Consider the following 23,680-nt stretch of genomic DNA (forward strand, 5'->3'; position numbering starts at 1 on the left):
GTTTGTATGTATACAGTATTTTTTTTTACATGATTCAAAGTCTTCTTAAGGACAAGGTAATAATTATTATAACATGCATTGTTATATTAATCATACAAAAAAAATAACCCAAGTATTTCTTTGAATACAAAGATCCTTCTTTTTTTTGTGTGGGTTGTAAGATTTTACTTTTGTTTTAAGTTAGATATGCTACACCTTTTTTAAATACGAAGAAATGTTTTCATATGACAAGTTATACAGAATAATTGATCTAAAATCAACTAAAAGGCATTATAAAATAGCAATTTTTATCGCCAGGCAAAAAAAGATTTTATCTTAAAGGAAATCAGTGACCTGGATCAAATGATTAAATCAGGTTTATAATTAGTCATCTGAGGTTTCCGCTATACTGTAGCTTGCTGGTGGTGTAGTGTATATGTTTATATGACATATATATCAACAGGTATTTGAGTTTTGAGATGATTTATTCACCACAGGTGATTTATTTCTATATCGGACAAGATAGTGGAATAGCACAAGAGTGTGGGTATAAAGGATAAAGATTATCTTATATTGTGATCCCCTCGGATTTATTGTTGTAGTGGTTTTATTCATACAGGTTTGAAAACTTTTTTTTTTATTGAAGAAAAGAACCATATTGTTAAAAAATTTATCTGTGTAAAAATATGTTTGAGGTTTATCTATCAGTTCAGTTGGATAAAAAAAAAGATTGATAATTGATGGACAACTTGCATGTCATGACTGATATCTGGGTTTTTCTGATATACATGTATGTTATCATAAACATGTAGTCTGTCAATTTAACTTTAAAGCACTGTGTGCAGATATATACCCGGTATACCGTAAGTGAATGTATGACATATTGTATATTTATAAATCAGTAATTATATGAATGAATGGGAAATGTTAAAATAGATGTTTTGACCATAGTAAAAGAGTTCGGCTTACAGACCTTCAACTTCTATGCATGACACCACAGGTTATCGGCGTGGGACCAAGCCCTACCCCTAAGGTACCACCCCCCAGGACCCACTATACTACCCAAATATACTTCAATACATTCAAAATACATGTCAATACAAAATCAAACAATTCTATCAAAAAATATAATACTGATACTATATAGTATCAGTATTATATTTTTTGATACCTTAGGGGTAGGGCTTGGTCCCACGCCGATAACCTGTGCATGACACATGCCTGTTCCTGTCAAGTTTAAATACATTATGTATATTTTGGGATATATTAATATTGGCATTTCTTATTTGACTAGTTTATATTGGGGAGACTGGTTTTTATTGTGAAAAGAAATTTGCCGTGACTGGCAGGTTCAGTACATTTCATTGTTACTGCTCATTTATATTGTGTACCTTTTCATTGCAGGACTATTTTCTTTGCTACCACTTTAGAAGTCATTTAATATTTATGTATTTTGTTCATATATACCAGCCTTGATAAATTGGCATTTTACCATAGCGGAATGTTAAACTGTCCTATTTAATACCAGTATGTCATTGAATAATTTAAACTTACTCATCCCAGCTGTAACATACAAATATTTGAAGTTCTAGGTCAAAATTCTATTTCAAAGATAAGTCTGCAAATTGATAGTTTATACAGTACTGGTATTATTGTGAAATATAGAAGGGATATCACATTTTAAAGTTGTGGGTGTTGGTTTTGAGCCGTTGAGTAATGGTATTATTTTAACAATGTTGTAATCAACGTTAATTATTTTCAGGGCCTTTTTCCTCTTATTAGGAAATAGTCAAAATACATGTGTTTTGAGGTGCCAAAGCTAGATTCTGAGATATTCTTGTTCTGGGTCAGAATCCCGCAGTAGAGGGGAGATGCATTGTATTGCCCATACTTATAAATAACACAATATCTGATCGCATAGTACAATTAGTTGGACTATTTAGCAAAGGGCTTAGATTGAGAATAGATAATGTGGCATTTTGGAAATTAGAGAAATTTTAATAAAGTTGACAAACTATCTAATACATATTTTTTACACCATGTATGTTTTTGTTTATGACATCATATAACTTGATACCTTTTGTAAGAAACAAGTCAATATAGTTAATTATTTGGCCCATGGTGATTAAAGTGAAAATGCTTCTATTTTTGGTAATTAGACAAATTGTTGCAAAGATGTGCTTGTCGTCTTGACATAAATTTTTAAAGATTTTGGTAGCATAATTATTTATTCTTCTTTATGTGTGTATCAGTACATCACTGCTGATTGATTTTGTGTTCTTAATTTATTGATGTTGATTTAAATGCATGCATTCATGTACACAAGCTTCATTTAAATGCAGATCAAATCAATTCCACAGTATGCATTGTCAGTATTCAAATTTTATTGATGAACGGAAAACTCTTCTTCATGGACAAAGTAGTCTCTCTGGAAGATTTGGATGTATTAATTTTCAACCATTGACCTTATGAAGAGTGGAAAGAGAAAAAAACTTTTATAAAAATTCAAATGTCACTTGAGTGTAAAAATGATAATAGAAAAGCTGCAGTTGCTCAGTGTTCATTCCCGTGACAGTTTTAATTGAAAACCTGAATGATTTTGTAGGGAAACTAAGAATTGTTAATTACTATGTTTCTTGTATTACAAGTACCAGCATGCAAGGTACTGCAGCTGTGACAACAGGCATTGATATGACTCATACAGCAGTTTTGCATGTTAAAGGGCTTCTCCTGTCTTGAAGGAATTTATTTGTCAATGCTCTGTGCATTATTGTTGTCATCTCTGTATTATATTACAAATTAGGAAGTTCACTTCCATCTTGGTTTAGAGTGAATTTGATAATAACTGGTTAGTCATTAGATGATATTGTATGATGAAATGTGATAAAGATCTTTAACATGCCGTTTTTTATGTGTTATGAAAGTTTATATGGTTTACACGCCACATTCCATGTCGAGACAACATCCTAGCTTAAGGCTTTGATCTGACTCCATTAGCTAATTAGCCATTGTTATCAAGGGCCGGTATCAAGGCTTGCTGGAGTCGCTTGTGTTCTTTTTAATTATCGTTTGCTGTATATACGTATGTCATTATTAGCCTTGCAGCTAATTAAGTATGGTTGTCATGCACTGTGATTGGTCAGCACATGTACTGGTCACTCTTGGTGTCCATCTCTGTCAACTGGACATGTATAATCTATCATACATGTCCAGTTTGAAACCTCATTAGTCGATTTAATGTAGGATTTCCTTCAATTACTCATTGTTGATGATTATGTTGCCTCATTTAAAGAATGTTAAATTGTGTATTGATTTTGAATCCCCTTTTAATTTTCTTCATATTGAATGACATTTAATACTAAGTGATGTTCTTTTTAGTTAGGAAAATTGAAATTTGAAGACACTTGCAGTGTCTTGAAAGGCAGCTCAAAATGACTCATTTTTAGTTTTAAACCATTTGATTGTTGTTAGATTGGCACAATATGAAAACCTTTAGATCTGATAAAAAGTTTATCTTTATCGCAATATTTTATTGCTGTACTAGGCGAATTGGGGTGAACTTGAGGGCTATGGACTATTTAATTGTGAGGGACGCATTTACTATTCTGTAACATTATAATGATAGCTGTTCAATGGATTTTATGTTGTCATATTGGATTTTATGTTTGAAAGGAATGTAGATTATTTTGACTTTATAGCACCTCTTAATAATGTAATACTAGACAAGGTCGCCAATATCTTGAGTCACTGACGATTAGAGATAAATGATCAAAATTTTGACACAATCCTTAAATTCTTACACCTTCATATTATATGCTAACAGCAAATATTGTCATATTTGTATAAGAAATAGTTTTTCATTACACGTTTATGCTTGCTGTGATCAGGGAAATTGAAGTTTTATAAATTTCAGCTATTCATTGAGAAAGTTGTTAGTTTTGTATATTTAGTACAGCTTTTCAATGTTTTGCTAAAATCTATTTCTAGAGTTTTCAATTTGTTTGTCTTTGGATTAAGAAAGTTTGCTCTTTAAGTGGATTAAAAGTTGAAATTATATACAAAAATAATATTGTTATAGTAATTTTGATAGCATTTTGTATATATATGTTATGTACCGTAGTAACTTGTATTTGACCACCAAAACATCTCAGTTATTTGAAGAATTAGGGAGAATTATTTTGTCACTATCTTTATGGTATAATAAAGTGAATATTGTGTTTAATGATAAGTATGTCATTTATGAAGATAACCCAATATTTTAGTTGATGTGGCAGCCAGTATACAGTCATACTTACATTTCTCAGTATCACACTGCTTTATAGCAATTTAATCATTTGGTTAAGCTATAGCTATTATATGGAGATTGCCCTGAATTTGTGCTGTTTACCCTGAGCTTGCTGAGATCTGCCGGTACTTTCGGTGCTGTATGCATGGTTGGCACTGTTCGAAGTCAGTACATATTTTTATCTTTTCCCTCAAAGTGATGAATGTTTTTTCCAGTTTGAAGTTCTAAGATGGACAAGACCATTTAAGATATTAAAGGTTACCAGTAATTTAAAAAGCAATTTTTATACCAGACATAACAATGTATTAATATTTGTGTTGAATTTATTGCTTGTATTTTTTTCCTTTTCAATATTTTTTTTTGCAGTTTGTGATAACGATCATATTCATATTAACTCTTTACCTGCATTATCATTTTTGTCAAAATGGAAAACTTAGTTACGGAGGTATTTCATAGCTATGTTTATGTTTTCTCTGTAAACTGTATACAATAAAGCAGGCTATAATATTGAAGAAGCCTAATTGCAAACCAAGTTTATTCATTACAGTTTGGTATTGAAGCTGCTAAAAGTCCAAGATCGATCTGGAGAAGCTATTGTGTGACACTTGAAATAAATTTTCCAAAGTAATTAAATCCTGAACTTGCAATTTCCCAAAGAGAAAATGAATCGGTGCAGACAAAAAAAACGGGAGAAAATTTATGAGAATACTCTGGAATGTTGCAGTCAAATGAATACGCAGATAAATTAAATGGATTGTTTGAAGTTATGCAGATTGTCTGATACAAATAAAAAAATGAAGCTAGAATATTTCCGTCATGCTTAAGTATAGATAAGGACCGTAGATTGTTTTCTTGTTGAAGACCAAGTGGAATAATATGCGATGGTAACTGTCTGTTTGTTTGTGGTGGGAAACAGATAATGGTTCTTGGAATTTTATCTTGGCAGTGTAGTAATGGAATCAGCAGGAACAGGAAACTTAACTTCTGGCTATATTGATAATAAAAATTGCTTTTTTATGATGGATAAGTTTCTGGTGTAGAATCTTGTTGATCAATGGCTTTAATAAGAAAGTGTAAAGTCAGTGACTCTCAGAAATGTTTTTTGATGGCGTCAGATAGTAAAATTGACATGTGACTTACAGATAAGATTTTAGGGAAGTGAAAGTGGTTGTCTATGATAAAAGATCATTTTGTGACAAAAAATACCATTCAGAAACTGTATGTGTAAAGTTTGGCGTTGGTTTATTTTGTTTTTCATATTTATCAATTTTAAATTCCAAATATCTTGGAATGATACACAATACTGGCTTACTCACGAGAAAGTCAGAAATCTAGTTATCTCTATCAGGGACATGCTTAACATGCTAGATACAGAGCTATAAATGCCAAACTTATATCTCTGTTGTTTAGAAATACTGATAACAGATGTAATGATTCCTGGTCATCATATTCATAAAGTTATTAATTTGATAAGAGCTGTTTGTTTTTACTGTGTATGAGCCTGCAAACAAAGAACGCTGATCTTTGTCACCCTGAGGCTTGTACAAAAACCTATAGATTTCTATCTCTTAGATCCTGCTTAAATCAATGGTAACTTAAGTAATGAAAATCAGGTATTTTTACTACTCTGACAACAGCTGTAGTTGTGAATTGGATATTATTGACCAAAATGTTTTGACCAAAACGTTTCGGGAATATCTTTATTTTACCGGCAACAAGTTTTGGAATTAATGCTTGTTTTAAAAATTGGAAAAAATTGATTGTGTTTTTTTAAATTTCTATGTTGTTTTTTTTTGTCTGGTAGTGCTATTTTTTACTTATGATTTATGAACAGTTTATTTCTGTTATTGCAGTGTTGGCAGACATATTGAATAATATATAAAGAAGATATTTTACAGAATATATTTGAATAAGTTAGTTTCCAGATTATGTGTTTCTGTCTTCCAGTTTTTACAAAGCATGAATCATTTTCTTATGTTTTCATATTTTATTTCCAGGTAAACAAGGGGTTTTGAAGATGGCGTGAGAGAACGATAAAAAAAAGCAACCCAAGAGCTACCTCTTTTTTCCATGTTTTGCCTTGATCATTTGAAACCCATATAACAAATATAACAGGGAAGAATTTTAATGTGGAGAAAACATGTTTTACAATGAACACCAGACTTGATATCATAGCTGTGTTCTATTATCATTATTATTATAAAGCTTCTGAGATGAAACAGATTGTGCCTTAAAGCCCTTGTGTGAACCTGATTGTGTCCATATGCAGGAGTGTGCATCGGAGCAATTTGATCTGCCTACCCAGACAACAGATAAACAAACCTAGCTTTGTTCACACAGCTGTAAAAATTATTTGAAATATTTTAATACACTAGAGGAAAATGTTAATATATATTTTAATCATCTGATTATTTGAAGGAAAATATTTACCATTTTCGAATTTCCTTGTCTTGGATTACCAAATTAGGTGCCAGCTTCCTGGAATAAATGTCAAAAGTAGATGAAAATGTGCAGAATATAAGAAATAACATGCCTCAGAAGAAATTTTATTGGTATTGAGGAAGATTGATGATCATGTTTTTTATGTTTTAAGCTCTTATGATAAATTGAGATGAACAAACTTGAATGGGAGTATTTTAGTGAATTTTTTATTGGTTTTGAAGAGAGGCTGCATCTTTGAAGTGTACATCTGTTATTCTATCAGTACAGATCAGCAGAATCCTATAAAGTTCCTGGATTTATTCTTAAGTTTGTGAAGTTTTTAGTGAAGTTGAAACTGTGTTTATTTTCAATTCTTACTACTCTTTATGAAACAAAACGGAAACCATACAGTTCAGATAAAGAAAGGCTAGTGTTTAAGTTAATGAAGTTGTCACATTGAACTTTATTGCTTGTTATTTTGGTAAGTTAATCTCTATCCTTTTGAATGTGAAAAAGTTAATTTCCTTTTATGAGTTGTGTAGCGTGTCAAATGATTGGATTGGAGTGTTATTATGTCGGAGGAATTAATCCCGCCATTTACTGGCCCTATGTCAAAAGAGACGGCTCAGTATAGGGCAAAACAAGCAGTGGAATATTATCATAAGCAGTTAAAAGGGCAGGCTAAGCCAGAATTACCGAAAAGACAAAATCGTGAAAGGGAGGAAAATGTAAATGATCATCGTGATAAAGTGAATGGATATCGCGTTCAATATGAGCATAACAAACATGTAAATGTTGATGGTCGCCACAGTGCACAAACACATTATGATCCACCACCAGAGCGATTTGTGCGTGGTGGCCAGCGTGCGACTGTACATGGAACAAATTCTGGCCGACAGTGGCAACAAAAATATAGCAATAATCATGTAGAAGTCCAAAACAAAAGTAACAATGCAAGAAATGTTGTACACCATGAGCATCGATCAGGTTCTAAAAAGAGATACAGTAGAGGGTTGCATCGCAGTAATAGCAACCTAGAAGAAAGTATGGATAACATAAATTTTGAAAATTTAGACACTTCAATGTCTTCTCGTAGAGAGTATGGAAGTACTTCATCATTAGATATGATGAATGCAAGCACAAGTAGTGATAGTTTCTTCCAGATGTTAGAAAATTTAAGACCTGAAAACACAGATCAGAGGAGCCCGGCTCCTTCAAAATTTAAGGAAGTTTTGAGAGGTTCTAAAGTGGAGGAGAAAAATAATAATGTATTTTTACGAAATTTAGAAACTATTGCCAATGGCTCTGTAATACATAACCGTCCTATGTCCGATGAGGTTGATGAAGGCGGTCAAAGTCCAAGAACTAAAGCAAAGTTTAAACAAAAGGATAGAAAATTAAGGTCTAAATCTATAACACCAGATGTTGGTCCTGGTGTTTGGAAACGTTTTAGGGGTAAAAATGAGACAGAAACAGGTATAAAATCTAGTGACTCAGTGCCTGATATTGAAGTTAAAGGGGATGACCGATTCCGGCGGAAAGCATTTGTTCATTATGATAGTCAAAGCATTGGATTTGATGTTAACAAAGTATTAAAATCTAAACCTTCATCCATTACTTTTTCAAACATATCAACTGGGGCCTCAGCTGCATCTGGTACGCGTGAAAGTTACGCTGGTGAAGCTGATGACCCAGATATCATTGCTAATACCGATGATGGTGACGGTCGGAGCAATGACCTTGTTCATTCATGTTCTTTTTTTCGCAATGAAATCGGTGGTGAGGAGGAGAGAATAATTGGATTAACACAAAGTACTGCCAATAAACTTGTGCAAAATGTGAAAGAAAAGGTTAAGAATCGAAGTGCAATATCAATGAATCGTTCGCCAGAATGTTGTGGAGTGACTATACTTGACTGTTCCCCAACTTCTGTCGGACATATCCTTCCACCTCACATCAAATACAAATGTCATGTCATAGAATATGTAGATACAGGTGCCTACTACTACAGACACTTCTTTAATAGTCAAGGTGAGCTTATGTTTAGTATTTTCAATACTTTATTAGTGCTTTTATACAGAACTTATGATCTTACATGTTAAAGATAATTGGACTGGGGCACTCTTTATAGAAACATACATAAAAGAAATGTTCTGATCTATATCATATATAGTAATAATTATACCACAAATACTGCAATTACATAATGAAGGTAATGTTTAGGTCAGTAAAAAGTGTAAAAAGAAATTATTTTTACATTTGTACTTAATAAAAGCGGGGAAAAATCTGTTACTGTAAAGTTAAACAAAAGCATCTTCATATTAATATTTTTGATGTTGTAGGTCCTTTGATGATATATTATATTATGTATATTTATAGTGCAAATTAATGACAACTTTGATGAATGTAATTTATGTGTATTATTTGACTCAACACAAACAGTATTCCCATTATAAAGGTGTTGAAGCCCGATATAATTAAAGATCACTTAAGTTATAGTAGTCTTGATATAAATTAACATTTTAGTATAACAGGAAAATCTTGTATAAAATGTAAACTTGTATATGATACAAGTAACAATATGGTAAATAGACCACACCTTAGTTAAACATGATCACTTAGTACTTTTAGTACTATTGTATGAAGGGTTTTCTATTCCATCTGAAGTGTAACAGATGTGCTTACTTAAAACAACCAATTTGGCCAGGGGTAAAGGGGGGGGGGGTATTTAAATCTTCAGGCTAAAAAGACAGTTTTAACAGCATTTAACTGATGATATGGATTGTCAATCTGTTAATAATGAAAACCCTGTGTACATGGAGTTAAATGAACATGTACCCTTGTCCGTAGGTTGAATTTAACGAAAAGAGGATCTTGAGAGAGGTATTGAATTTACTATGGTTGTATTGTATAACTTAACATTTGAACTTACATGTTTCATACATGAAATCTAACCTGAAATAATGTTATTTAAAAAAAAGTACCTGAAATATTATGTAGGTCTATTTTCTGTAGATTAAGCATTTTCAGATTCTTTCATGTGACAAACCTATCCAGGTTCCAGCTAGCTAAAATCATACAAATGTAATTACTTTGGAATTATGTGAGGATGCAAATAGAACTGGGGTTTAAATGGCAGATCAGTATAAAATTTTCCTTTCCACTTATGGTCCTAAAGATTTGCTGATCTTGTATTTGAAATCAGATTAAAGACATTAAGCTTTGAAATCTAGGATAAATTGTATTAGGGAGATCACAGCATAGTTGCATAAATCCTTTGTTAGATCTACACACTTAAATCTTATGTATGCTTGTTTACATTTGTGATTTGATTTGATGTGTGGCATTTTAACATTTACAATAAGCCTTTCCTACAGAATAACATTTTATATTCTTAATTTAACATTGATAACTGAAGTAATAGGAAGTGTTACTGTAAAATGAAGTGAAAGTAAATGGTTATATTTCAATCAAGAAAATAATGAGAAAGAATTAGTCGGTACCCCCAGGGTGGTTTTGTCTGTTTTCATTGTATTGAAATTGAAAACTGTAATTGTTAGTGGAAAGTCTTGTTGAAAGTTAACAATTGCAGCGATTAGAAAAATTAAACAGTTGTAAATAGACCAGTCAGTCCAAGGTTCTGATAGTGATTGAAGTAATTATTACTACTTTTAAAACTTTAAATGAACAAACTGTATTTAAATAAGATAGATGAGAATACTATTATGGTCATAAATGTTTCAACAACTCTCTAAAAAGTCCTTTGTGCCCCAGTAATTTTGAATCTCTTGTGTAGAAGTATTTGTAATCTTCATGTGTAATAATGCCAAGGAAGGTTTGTGATTTCTACCAAAATGAACATACATACATGCAGTATACAAAAGTCATGTCAGAATGTTTGAAATAATATATGGTTACAGTAGGGCATCAGACTGGAAAAAAAGTTTCCAATATGACATACTGATGTTCGTAAACAATGCAAATAGTGCAGTCACTGACATATATATATATCCATAACAGCTTTTTGTAGCCAAAATAAAATTAATAAAAAAGTAAAACATTACTAGCATAATTCAATTTAATAGTTGGGTTAGTAAAATTTCATTTGTCAATAAAAGAAGGTAGTTGCACAGAATACATTACAATGTATAACATGTTTGTTTCACCACTTTTAATCATTTACATTTGAATCAATTAGACCACCAAGAAATTTTGTGTTTGAAGAAGGAAAATATACATGTTATTGTATAATTAACAGCTTAGAAAGTTCTGGTTTTCAATGTATCAGTGAGTCTCCAACAGAAAGAGTTTTAACTTTTTTTATAGAATGACCCTCTGATTCATTAAATCTGGAACCTTTTCAATGATAATCTGCTTACCATCAGGATATAGACAAAGGTGGCAAATTTGAAGTAATTATTGGTCTATTTATTGCTTTTGAGAATTTCCATACAGGAAGGATTTGGCTTTGTTTCCTGTTCCACCCAGCCGCACAGTATGACCTGTCAGGAGTGTTTGAAATAAATATATACCTGCATCATTTCATTATTACTGAACAATATATCACACTGAGAGGTTTTATAGCTCCCACTGACAGATAAAGATACTTCCCATTTCATTTTACCATAGTTAATGTATAACTTATAGCTAGAAAATGCTCTTAAAACAGACATATTTCTGTCCACACTTCCCTGTTTTAAAATTCTTTCTGAACAATTTCTACTTCACTTAGACTTGTACTCAAGAGAGATACATGTACATGTTATAGCCTTAATTGACTTTTGTCTCTTACATAGGTCCTAGGGGTCGGGCCAATGTTTAATTATAAGTTTATAACATGTTTTCCAATCCAGTCTGAATTTCTTGTTCTGAAGTGTTTGTAAAATTAATGTTGTTTTATGTACAATTTATTTAATAAATAAAGTTTAAACTTAATTATTGATTAATTAGTTGAATGTGATGCTGATTGTAAGTCCATGAAGCCTACGACCACATCATGTTTGTGTTACTGAAAATACAAGCCCATTTCACCCATTCAGTTTTTCAAAATTTTCTTATTGAACAGTCAAACGAAGGAGATACAGAATAAAAGAATTGAAAAAAAAAATGTTTTAATAATATTAGCAAAAATCAATTTATGAATGTCTGTAGATAATTGTTGTAAATTCTTATTGAACAAACACTGTTAATTATTGAAATTTGACTGATGTCCAGTCCATTAATAATATTTCATATTTCTTTCAATAAAATAAATGCTTACAGATTATTAGTATGTTTCTTGTTTACCTAGGTTGTTTTTGTCCTGCAGATATTTAAAATTTGATACGATATTTGTTTACATCCTCATTACTTTTACCAAGACAAATACCATATAATGTTAAGTGTCTGCATTTGATTCCAGACATGCATAATTGTAATTGATCATTTCATTTTATTGATTGTGTCATACTTTACAAGCATGTCATGCTGTTGTGAACAGTGTATAACAGGAATTCCTACTTTTGATTTATTTTAATAACAGTCTTTGGTTACAATGTACCTGATGTCTTATCGGATAATGAAGATTATGATTCAGTAAATAAGCCTCGAACTTTAGATTCTTTCCTGTTTTAGAAAAGAGCCCATATAGAAAGAATATAGAGGATATTGAATGAGTGTAAGTTCAATACTGAATTTATTGCACGAGTTGAATAAATTATATTATGCGAGCCTCTGGCGAGCATAATATTATTTTATTCAACGAGTGCAATAAATTCAGTAATGAACTTACACGAATTTAATATTCTATTTATCACATACCCAAAATAAAGACCGTTTAAAGTGAAAAAAGAGTCATTTTTCATTGACGCGCCTATAGTATAACGCTAACATTTAGCGCGTCTTTACACTATGTTTGTATAACGCTAATGACGTCACGTCAAAATATATGCACGGCCGTGCAATACCATTTTTACGGAGTCGCAAAATCGGCACGGGTGTGTGATAAAAAATTAATATTTCATACTGGGAGCATTAACTATAAGACATTTATGCACTGAAGTCTTTGTGTATAGTCTTTGTGTATAGGGGATTGATCCTCCTCTTGCATAAATAAAGGTTTTAAAACACAGCCACTGCTGTTAGCTTCTTGAATGGAAGTTGAAATAAATACTGAATTGTCTCTAGCTGCCACAAGTATTATGACTGGCCAGTCTTCACTTCAAGGTCATGCAACAGTTTTAAATATTGCGAGAGGAGTCTGAACTGTTCCAAATTTATAGACAGGATTGAGAAAGTCCATCACACAAAATCAACTTGGTTATGGTAAACTACATAAGTTTTGAATATCAATGATTTTAGTAACATATGCAACTATCTTTTTTGAAATATGGAAGCTTGAGGTTGTCCTATCAATTTGTCGGCTTATGTCTGAAATTATTCATTAAAGAGAAAAAAAAGATTTTCTTCTGCTTCAAAGACTTGTCTGTTTAAGTTCTGGCCAAATGATATTAAATTAAAAGTATTTGTAACAATTTGTTGAAACCTCGTGCATATCTTCTCTATTAAAATTGTTGGTTTACATTTTTTTTGTATGTCTAAGACTCTTAACTCGAGCTTAGCATCATGCATCAATATTATGTGATCATAGAAAATTCCTGCATGATTGTTGCATTTAATGATTTATATCAAGCTGGACACATGGACACTGTCTATCTTGCAACTCAAGATTGCAGCTGATGCAAATAGATACTAAACAGTAGATTTAAGGTCATAAACCTGAAATTTACTATCTGTGATGTGTCCTTTATTTACTTCCATTCTGAGATACTGGGCTATTATCTACTTTTAATGTGTGATTTACAGTAAGCACACTGCTGAGGTCACTCACTAATGGCAATAACTGATTGTCACAACTTGTCACAGCAGGTCCATTATCTAAAGTGAATAAGTTTGTTTTTATCTCTTTAATTGATGTATCTGTAACATTGGTGTGGTCTTAACATGGTTTTTGTTATCCCCGCAACCTTGTTTAGAAAACATGTCAGCTGTTTATTTGTTCAGTTTACCCCTTGCTGTAAAATGATTGAAATAGCTAACAAATTACATAACAAATACTTGGCAAAGTAAGGAAGAGAAATACTCTTTGTTATTGGAGATAAAACATAGACACACCTTACATGTTGCCTTTTGACATTTTGTCTTATCAATAGTTTTCTAGCTTAAATATTGACAGGTTCTTGGCAAAATAGTGAGTTCACAAGGGATGCCTAAACTATGTGATAACATACAACAATATTGTGAGAAAATACAATTTACTGGTAGGAAAATACATATTTTTCATAACAAAGATACAACAGGCAGAGATCTGCCAAGAATTTGAAAGTACTGGGCCCTGGGCCCACTTGGTCTGAAAATGATGGGCCATTTTTACCAAAGTATGGGCCTTGGGAAAATAAATAAACATTGACCAAAATAACTGTTAAAAAGTTTGTAGATAATTGAATTTCCCTGGTAATTAAACTTAAATCATATTTTATGACAAGTATTAAATACACTTATAATTCAGTACTTAACCAATAATTAAAAATTATGCCTACATGGTAACTTTCAAACTAATAGTAATTGCAGGCAAACTATTTTTTTAAATGGCTGCTCAAAAATTTGATATGCAAATTAATTCACATAATTGCTGGTTCTTACTTGTAATGTCTTATATTGTGCATTATCCATTTAATTGTTCCTACTTAGCAGCAAATGTCCCTTACCACTGTATATTGACGAATTTTATTGCCCCTTGTATGCCTCTGTGTAGACAGCATACATCAAAGACATTTGCCGACAGACCTTTTGATCATGAAAAAAGTCATGCACAATGTTTCTCTGATTGGTTAATCACCCTGTCAAATATTCTGATGAGGAAATATACATCTTTTTTTACACTTCATCAGCCAAAACTTGTGTGAACTTGAGTGACCTTAGGGTTGATCAAATTGAACACCTGTCAGATTATACTGTAACTTACAGCATTTCTTAAAATAGCAACACTTTTTTTTCAGTTACCGATAATCATTTTAAATATTAAGTACAGTAGTTGTATAATTTGTTTGTTTGTTTTATTGGATTAAATTTACGGTAGTAGAAATGAGTATCTGTGTGGGAAAGGGATTATGAGAAAAATTGCGGTAAGTAGATAACATGGACAAAAGCTATAGGGGAATGGATAAACTCAAGAATATGAGTAATTACAGCAGCATGGGTAACATGTTGCTTTTGGTACCAGTTTTGACTGGATGACTAAATAACCCAGCAGACAGTTTTGTTTTCTTATAAGTCTGGCACAGATTTTAGATGCGCCCATGGCCCTTTGCTGCCGATTTTCCTGCGCCATTCTCATTTTTTTAGCGCCAATGGCGCAAAATCGCGTCCTCGGCAGATCTCTGAACAGGGATTCTTACTTCAAAGTCCCTTATCAATGTTGTTAGAGCTGGAATTGTTTTTTGCTAGCTTTGGTTTCAAAACATATGAGGTCCAAAAGTTAATAATTTTCACTAAAGGAAAGTTGGATACATCCAGCTGAAGTAGAGAATGTATCATTACCTCTATTGTATGAGTTACAATAGGCATGGTTTTGGAGAGTTATATAATCTGAAAAAGGATTTGAAAAAGTCGAATTTTACTTGAAACCTTGAAATATACATTATACCTTATTAATGTCAATAATGATGTCAATTTTAGTCCTGCACACTCAAAAAATGAGCCAATGTTTTAGCAACCTTCTGTCTTAAGGCTTCTACACTGCTGGACCAATGAGATGGGGATTTTTTGGGAGATAAGTCATAACTATATTCAGCTGGTAGTGGAAGAGGCACATGCTACTTCAAAACTTATAAGATAAAAATTGAGTTTCATTTTTGTTGAGTTAGTCATTACTTCACTAAGTTTTAACAAACACTAAAATCTCCAACTTCAGAAAAATGTTGAAGCTGTACCAAATTGTAATGTGATACTGAAATAAAAGCTGTTATATGATTCATTTGACATGGTCCATTTACAAAAAGTGTTCAATTAAACCTATGTAAAAAAATCATTCAAGATATTTATGAGCTTTTGTATAATGAACAGTTTAAAGCTTGAGGCATATGCTTTGCTAAACCCAACTGACATGTAACTAAGATTCAGAAAATTTAATGACAAAAATGTATTCAAATTATATTTACACTTTATTTACTTTCACTTTGATGTTACTGTATGAGATATTGATCTTTTGCCATAAACATGACATAAATCAGTAGATTACCACTGTGGTAACAAGCTTACAGCCTGATTATAATGATATAATAAAAAAGAAAATAAAGTAATCTGACCCTTTCATCTTTCATTGTTCTCTCTACTCTGACCCTGCAGATGTTTTTGTTCAGACTTTGTTGTTAGGTCAAGATCGCAATTAACTGATAGGGTTACTTTGCACCAATATTGATAGGTCAAAGTGCACCAGTTATTTTATCAAGATATAATGATATCAGATAGTTACGATGCTTCTCAAAATGTCATTGATACACTAAATTTTAATTGATAAATATTTAAAGGGACTGCACTGAGGTTTTTAGGCATGACAGACTGGGGAAAAAAAAACTCCGAGATTTGTAGACCATTGGATTTGGTCTGAACCAATAATTGCAAAATTCATATTTTGAGATCATTCCCCCACCTCTTTATTTCCACCAGTATCATTGTATATTCATGTTTATTGTGCAAAATAACCCCAAAAATGGATTTTTCTCACTCATATTTGGGTAAGAATCTCGCAAAAATCAAATTGTTAGTGTATTTCTTTATTTTTTTCCATTTTAAGTGTTTTGCTAGATGTAAAAATTCCAAATTTTATATTTTTGGGCTTCTTTACCTAAATTGAGTTCCTTTAATTGCTAAGGAACATACATGTACTTTATTAATTAGTTTGTAAAGTAATGGTGTTCACTTGATCTGACCTGATATTTTGGTACTTCAGTTATAAATTTGTAAAATGAGGACCACCAATAGTATTAGAATTTAGACCTACATGTACTACAATGACTTTTAATCTATAGGGCATGGTTTATTAAATGTATGATTGACATGCCTGTGCACAGGGACCACCTGTTACAGCTGTCAAGAAGTGGATGTGTTTAAATCTTGTAATTAAAATATTGTATGGAGTGAATTAGCCTCACAGATAGGCCTATCTATAAACCTCTCAGAGCTAGCTGCTTTATAAGCAAAGACCACCAACATTTCCATTACAGCAATTATCCTACCATGAAACATAAGTAAAACCCAAAACAAACAATGAAAGGATGATGTTGTAAAGTTAGATCAACTATTGTTATGAATGTAAGAAATTGGAGAGACTTGGTCTGTAATTGAAGGTAATTTGATTATATGTATTGTATGTTTTCAGACCATCAGAATTACTTTGGTGTAGACGACAATCTTGGTCCATTAGCTGTCAGTATAAAACGTGAAAAGCTAGAAGAGCGAGAGAATCATCTTGGTAAATGCGAGGCCGGGCTCTATCAATACAGAGTTATTCTACGAACAAGCGAGGTGTGTATTTAAGTACATTTTGTATAATAATATGCATAAAGACAATTGTTATTGCACTGAATGTTTAAGACAATGACACATGTCTGTTCATTGGTCTTTGATGAGACAATTAGACAAAGATACATGACATTGTAGTCCATTGATACAAATTACTGAAACGAATGAATTTTGTAGGGTTATGCTGCTTCTTCAGGGAATACTGTGTTTGATCTTTTTGTGCCAATCGACTGTAAAAAACAAGTTCCGTTCTTGTTATGTTAAATGATAAGACCAGGACACCCTTCACATGTCCCTTTAGTATAAGTCATGCATATCCAGTCAGTAACTGTACTTTGATATTGAAGGAAAAGGTGCCCTGCTATTCTGTTTGATACTTAAAACCTTAAAATTAAGTCTGTTATACAACTTCATCAGGGTTTGGCTTGAGCAGATATTTAACTCGAATTAAGAGTGTAGGTTTTTTTTAGCCAACTTCTAGTTTATCTAAACAATCAAAACAAAAATGCTGAAACATGAAGAATTTAATCATGATACAAATTTGTTGAAAAAAAAAAAACCTACCTTGAAATTTAGAAAAAAGTGTTTGCTTGTTGAAACAAGGCATCCTGTAAATGCATCAGAAACGTCTGTAAGTTATTTATAGCCAATATAGCACATGTGCTTGTCAATTAATGGGGAAAACGAGCATGTAATTAACAAAACACATGCAGGAAGTGCAGTTTGTTCACTGCTAATCGCTAATTTGTGCATTACTTGTTACAAGGCTAGACAAATTGTTAGTCATTGAGGCAATTTGGCGATGTTATCTTATTTTTGTATGTGGAAATAATAGGCAAATGAGGCTTATTTCAAATCTGAATTGATATAATCAGTATTTTATAGGAAACCTGAGCATTTTATAGAAATATAACTTAAAATGCAATGTGAATGATGAAAATTCAGAAACATTTATAAAAGAGAGCAAAAAACATGTAATACAAAAAGCAAAAGGAGACAGTAGGTATTTAAACTATGCCATTCATGTCTGATTTAGTGGTGACAAAGGTCGCCCCCCTAGAGAAATCAAGTGCCTTGTTAACTGACCGAGACAGTTTAATATAAAAGCCAGGATATGGTATAAAAAGGCCATATGGCCAAGGACGAAATTAATGACTTTTACAATGTAATTAAGTGGGTATGATAAAATGGTCCACCATTAAAGGAATGTGTTCTGTTTATGGTACACCAGGGGGTTTTGTTCAGTGTTAGGTTAGGAAAAAATTTCATTAATCATACATGATTGCCTCCCTCAATGCTTGATCAACTCATTTGCAAGTGAAAATTTAAAAGTTCAGTATCTGGTCATGAATTGGTGAAAGATTTGCTCTCTTGATTTGAATTTTACATTTTAAAAGTGATTTTATTATAATCCTCTCATTGCTGATATGAATAATAGAATATACTTGTTATGATTCAAATTTTTAAACCACATATTTTTAATGTTTGGATTTAAGATAGGTTGAATAGTTTAAACAATATAGAGCCTGGCCAGACTGCATTAAATTGCTGTATACTAGAGATTTTCTTTAAGATAAAATATTTTACTTTTTACAAGGAAAGGAGAGAAAAACTAATTTAAGTATCTGAGCTGATTTGAAATTAGGCAACTTGTTTATTAAATAATGCAATGTATTCTAGGTCTAAGTTTAAATATGACACTCCGGCAGGCTAGTTCAGTTTTTATGATCTCACCAGCAATTTATGTCAGCAATGAAACGCTAAATGTGAGATAACATTCTTTATTGGAGGTTATTTTAAAGCCTGATGACATTCTATTTATAGACATACATATGTCTATCGTGCAATTAATATACTTAATGAACAAAGTAAGAGATGAACAAAGGAAGAGATGCGGATAATTAAAAGCCTTAAAGGCATAACTTTTAGTAATTAATCTATTATGCATAGAGCTTCTTGATTTCTGAAACTTAACATTTTTATCTTTTCATTAGGAAAAAAAACAAACAAAAAAAACCCCCTCCTTTTGCTTGTTTATTGCCTTGCCTTACAAAGTTTGTGATACTTTCTTGAAGTTATTGTCTTGGTGTGCTGGCTGCAACTGATTTTTTCTACCCATGTGACCAGTGCAGACCATGATAAGCTGGCAAGTGTGTGTCGTTAATACTAAAATTGCTGTCATTTACTATTCTTTGAAATTAAAGGTATAGGTATCTGATAATAGACTTACTCTGGAATTAAGAATATTTTTGGTTTTCCCAGCTAATCCAGGGGATACAAACAAACTTTTGCAATTACAGCTTTCGTAAATAAGTACAAAAGGTTGACTAACCTATTGTGAACTACAGAGCACCATATAGTTACAACAGTAAAAGATTATTTGGACCAGGGGATAAGCCTGGTAAAACCTGTATTTGCCAAGTTCTAGGTACAACTATTGACAATGAAAGTATTATGCAATATTGTTCATACAAGTTCTTTCTTTGCTTTAGAAATTTAATAACTGTTTCTTTATTTCTGCAGCTGACCACTTTACGAGGAGCAGTTTTAGAAGATGCTATTCCAGCTTCAGGACGCCTCAGCAGCTCGCGTGGTGTACCAGTCAAAGACCTGCTTGAGTTTCTGGTACCCGAGGTTCAAGCCTCATGTCTACGTCAAGCTACTGCTGGCCAGAAAACCTGTGATCAGATAATGAAAGTTGATGAACAAAGAGTGAGTGGTCATTTGTTTAAAGTTTTGATGATGACATGTTTTTAATTAAACACTTATGTATGTATTGATAATGTAATGAGTTTTCAAGGCAACTCAATAGTTATTCTGTAAGTTCATTGAGTTTAAGATTGTTGGACTGAGCCCTGTTTATTATTAACAACTTGAAATGATCTTGCTTGCCTGCTGAGTCAGTGTCAGAATTGTATATCAATTCATCCCTGAACATTACCCTGCCTTCCTTGCATTTCAATAGGTGACAATGTTATTAACTGACTAGCATTGGCATTTGTACTCTGCATGATAATCTGCATTGTTTTATGATATTCATGGCATCGGTGCATATTCCCTTTGCCTATTTTCTCAAAATAAACATTAATAAGGAGGTTAATGTTTTAAACCTGTTAAGATCATAAATTTGCACACATTTTATGTCTCTTAACATGTTGTAAACGAATTTAGCAACCGCAATTTGTTAAAACACCTTCAGGCTTAATGCTACATGTTCATGTCACATGTATAGATGCACATTAATTTGACAAGTGTTCTCCATGTCATTTAAAAAGGGAATAACAATATTATATACATCTTAACTACTTTTAGAACTAAGTTGCATTGAGGATAAGTACCTCTTATTGCTAATTCATGCTTTTTTGTATTGACCAAACAGTATGATACAGTCATATATGTCATGTAAAATATAGTGTATTCAAGACACTATAATCTTGAGATGTCCCCCACTTTTCATATTCAACTCAATATGGCTAAAAGATTTATCTCCCTTTGAATTAACTTTCAATATAAATTTTTCTGCTTTCAGATTTTCAGCACTTATAAAGTGGGCATTTTATATTGCAAGGCAGGTCAAACAACTGAAGAAGAAATGTATAATAATGGTAAGTAACAGAATGTGTGTAATTCATGCAACAAAATAGGGTATTTCAATATATTTGTTGTATAAATCACTTTGAAAGACTCTATTTGAAATCCTAATGAATAAACCAATTTGCTCATATTCTAAAGAATTCCAATAGGTTCTTTACAGTTGACTGAAGAAGATATATCTTTCCTTCATTAATTAAAGACTTTAAATTATATGGACTTTTCAAGTATAAGTTATCATTTTAAATTTACATCTTACCTTGTTAATTTTAAGTAATGGTCTATCTTTGGCTTTTATGTGGTACTACTTACTGATCTTTGTTAGTTTGACAGGTATTGATTTAAATTAAAAAGTCAGTATAGAGCCTGGTATGATTGCATAGATTGTACAGCGATAAATGCATACAAGTTAAGTTAAACCATCACTTACATTACTTTTAATCTCATTTATTGTATATATTGTGTTTTATAGAACATTCAAGTCCAGCATTTGAAGAATTTCTACATTGTATTGGTGATAAGGTTAGATTAAAAGGTTTTGAGAAATACAGAGCTCAGCTTGACAATAAAAGTAAGTTGTTTAATATTTCATCCTTTGAAAAGAAAAAAAGATTAAACAAAATTGCAGTAACCTGGAATAACACAGTCAATATACAAAGTAAAATCTGTTGGTAAAAAAAAATATGTGTCCAATCCTGTTTTATTGGTACCAAGGTCAACAAAAATATTTTATATGTTATATTAGTCACAGAAATGCTATGAAACTATTTGATTTAGTTGAATTAGTTAAGTTCGGTTAAATTAGAAGCTTATTTTATCCGAGTATTGTATTTTATATTTGAAAGATTTACACTTGAAGTTGTTACTTGTCTTTCGTTTGTCTTTGTAACTTAAAGCCCAAAACAATTTTTATTAATACCTGATCCTTTAATCTTACACGTAGAGCTTTTTTATGTAATGATTATCTATATTTGGATCTTGTAATATTTCAGCGGATTCCACGGGTACTCATTCTATTTATACTACATTCAACAACTCAGAAATCATGTTCCATGTATCCACCATGCTTCCACATACACCTAAAAATCATCAACAGGTATGTTCATTTATAAACATAAATAAAATCATATTCATCTTATAAAATTGTTTTTCGAAATGTTGATGTACTAGTTTAAAGATAAAAGATCTCCAAAAAGATTCCATTCAGAAATAGTATTGCGCAGGTTTATAATTACATTGTAGTGGATTTGTTTAAAGCAGCCTTCATCTTTTATTTTTTTGTTGGAAAAACAGTTCTGTGTTGTTTCAAACTTAGTATTTCAATAATTTTATCTTTGTAAAGTGCATCATATCACTGTTAAGCCTTATTCAAAAAATCCCAAGAGCTATTAATATGGCGCCAGTAATGTTCATTTCTAAAAATAGAAGATGGGGAAACAAATTGTCTGCTTTACTAATTACCTAATTTACATATAGAGAGTAGAGCAGTAGATTAGAGTTATCGAGGGGTTTCTTTATTGTTTTATGTATTTTATTGATGGCAAATTTCATTTTCCACTATAATTCTTTTGATTTGAAATTTTATGGAACAATTTATCTAAAAATAACATATTAAACCTTTAGAAAAGCTGATGGTCGCTTTAACCTGAACAGAAGTTATTCAAATGAACATAGAGTTGTGTGTATCATCTCCTAAATAATATATGTTATTATATTACAGTTATTACGCAAGCGTCACATTGGTAATGATATTGTAACAATAGTATTTCAAGAGCCAGGTGCTCCACCCTTCACACCAAAGTCAGTGCGGTCACAGTTTCAACATGTGTTCATCATTGTACGAGCCCATAATCCATGTACAGATAAAACTACATACAGGTAACAACGTCTTCCTTCATGTTATATAATACTAGATTCTCACTGACTTTGAAATGGATATATATCATATCATTTTCTTTATGTCACACACAAAGACAGTAGTTTTATATGATGATATTGTGAACAGAAATAGTACTTTCTTCCAAGATTGTGGAAATATTTCCGATCAGTTATGAATAATGCTCAGGTAAGAAAAAACTGAAAAAGTTTTTCTTTTGTATGGATAAATCTCTTAAGCATTTACAATACACTGTTAAGTAACTTATAGCATTAACTTAAACTACATAAATATGTAAAAAAAGTGAAAAGTGATTTTCTCTTTATTACCTCCCTTTCTTTAGTTGTCTTTTTGTTGTTGAGTAAACGCATTATTTACAGTTTGTTTTCTATACATTGAAGGCTTCGAATAAAGCAATTAAGCAATTCAAATATTCTTTTTCTACTGTTCAGCATAAATATAATAATTGAATTGTATTAATTTTCATTGCGTGTACATACCCATCATTGTATGTTTTAATATTTCAGTATTGCAGTCAGCAGATCAAAAGATGTGCCACCATTTGGTCCCACTATCCCAGAGAATGCTAAATTTTACAAGTCAAGAGAATTTGCTGAATTTCTTCTTGCTAAAGGTGAAAAATTAAGACACATTGAATAACAAATATGATAAAACAAAATTTAAACAATAATCTTAAATGTTCCTGTGTGAGATTTTGGTGTGAGGTTTGTTTAAATTATACCATGCATGATTGTTCCAAATATTGTATTCTTTTACAACTTGAAGAAAAATATAAAAGAGTATACTTTAAGAAGATAGACAAATTTGGCTCACAATTGAATTTTTGATATACAGCACTTACTTACAATTCATGGAAATCATTTAAAAAATCAAAATATTCAAAATAGCACTTACTGTATGTTAGTCATGCAGTAGAAATATGGTAATAGATACTGCAAAATGAGCCA

The 23,680-nt window shown here is 31.6% G+C and overlaps 1 protein-coding gene across 1 annotated transcript in view; it reads left to right on the top strand.

Annotated features, from left to right (window-relative positions):
• Positions 1–454: 454 nt before the first annotated feature.
• Positions 455–23,680, top strand: part of LOC132716352 (signal-induced proliferation-associated 1-like protein 2) — a gene marked incomplete at its 3' end in the record, with an annotated part of 40,913 nt that continues 17,687 nt past the window's right edge. Inside the window, exons 1-9 of the mRNA XM_060699611.1 lie at positions 455–598; positions 6,262–8,716; positions 17,103–17,248; positions 19,769–19,957; positions 20,775–20,850; positions 21,309–21,407; positions 21,829–21,932; positions 22,557–22,714; positions 23,240–23,346. Of these exons, the coding sequence (XP_060555594.1) occupies positions 7,258–8,716; positions 17,103–17,248; positions 19,769–19,957; positions 20,775–20,850; positions 21,309–21,407; positions 21,829–21,932; positions 22,557–22,714; positions 23,240–23,346 (2,338 nt within the window). The remainder of the gene's footprint in view (positions 599–6,261; positions 8,717–17,102; positions 17,249–19,768; positions 19,958–20,774; positions 20,851–21,308; positions 21,408–21,828; positions 21,933–22,556; positions 22,715–23,239; positions 23,347–23,680) is intronic.

This window comes from Ruditapes philippinarum, unplaced genomic scaffold (assembly GCF_026571515.1).
Source record: "Ruditapes philippinarum isolate M1 unplaced genomic scaffold, ASM2657151v2 ctg8335_1_1_1_1, whole genome shotgun sequence".
In the NCBI taxonomy this organism is placed as follows: Eukaryota; Metazoa; Mollusca; class Bivalvia; order Venerida; family Veneridae; genus Ruditapes; species Ruditapes philippinarum.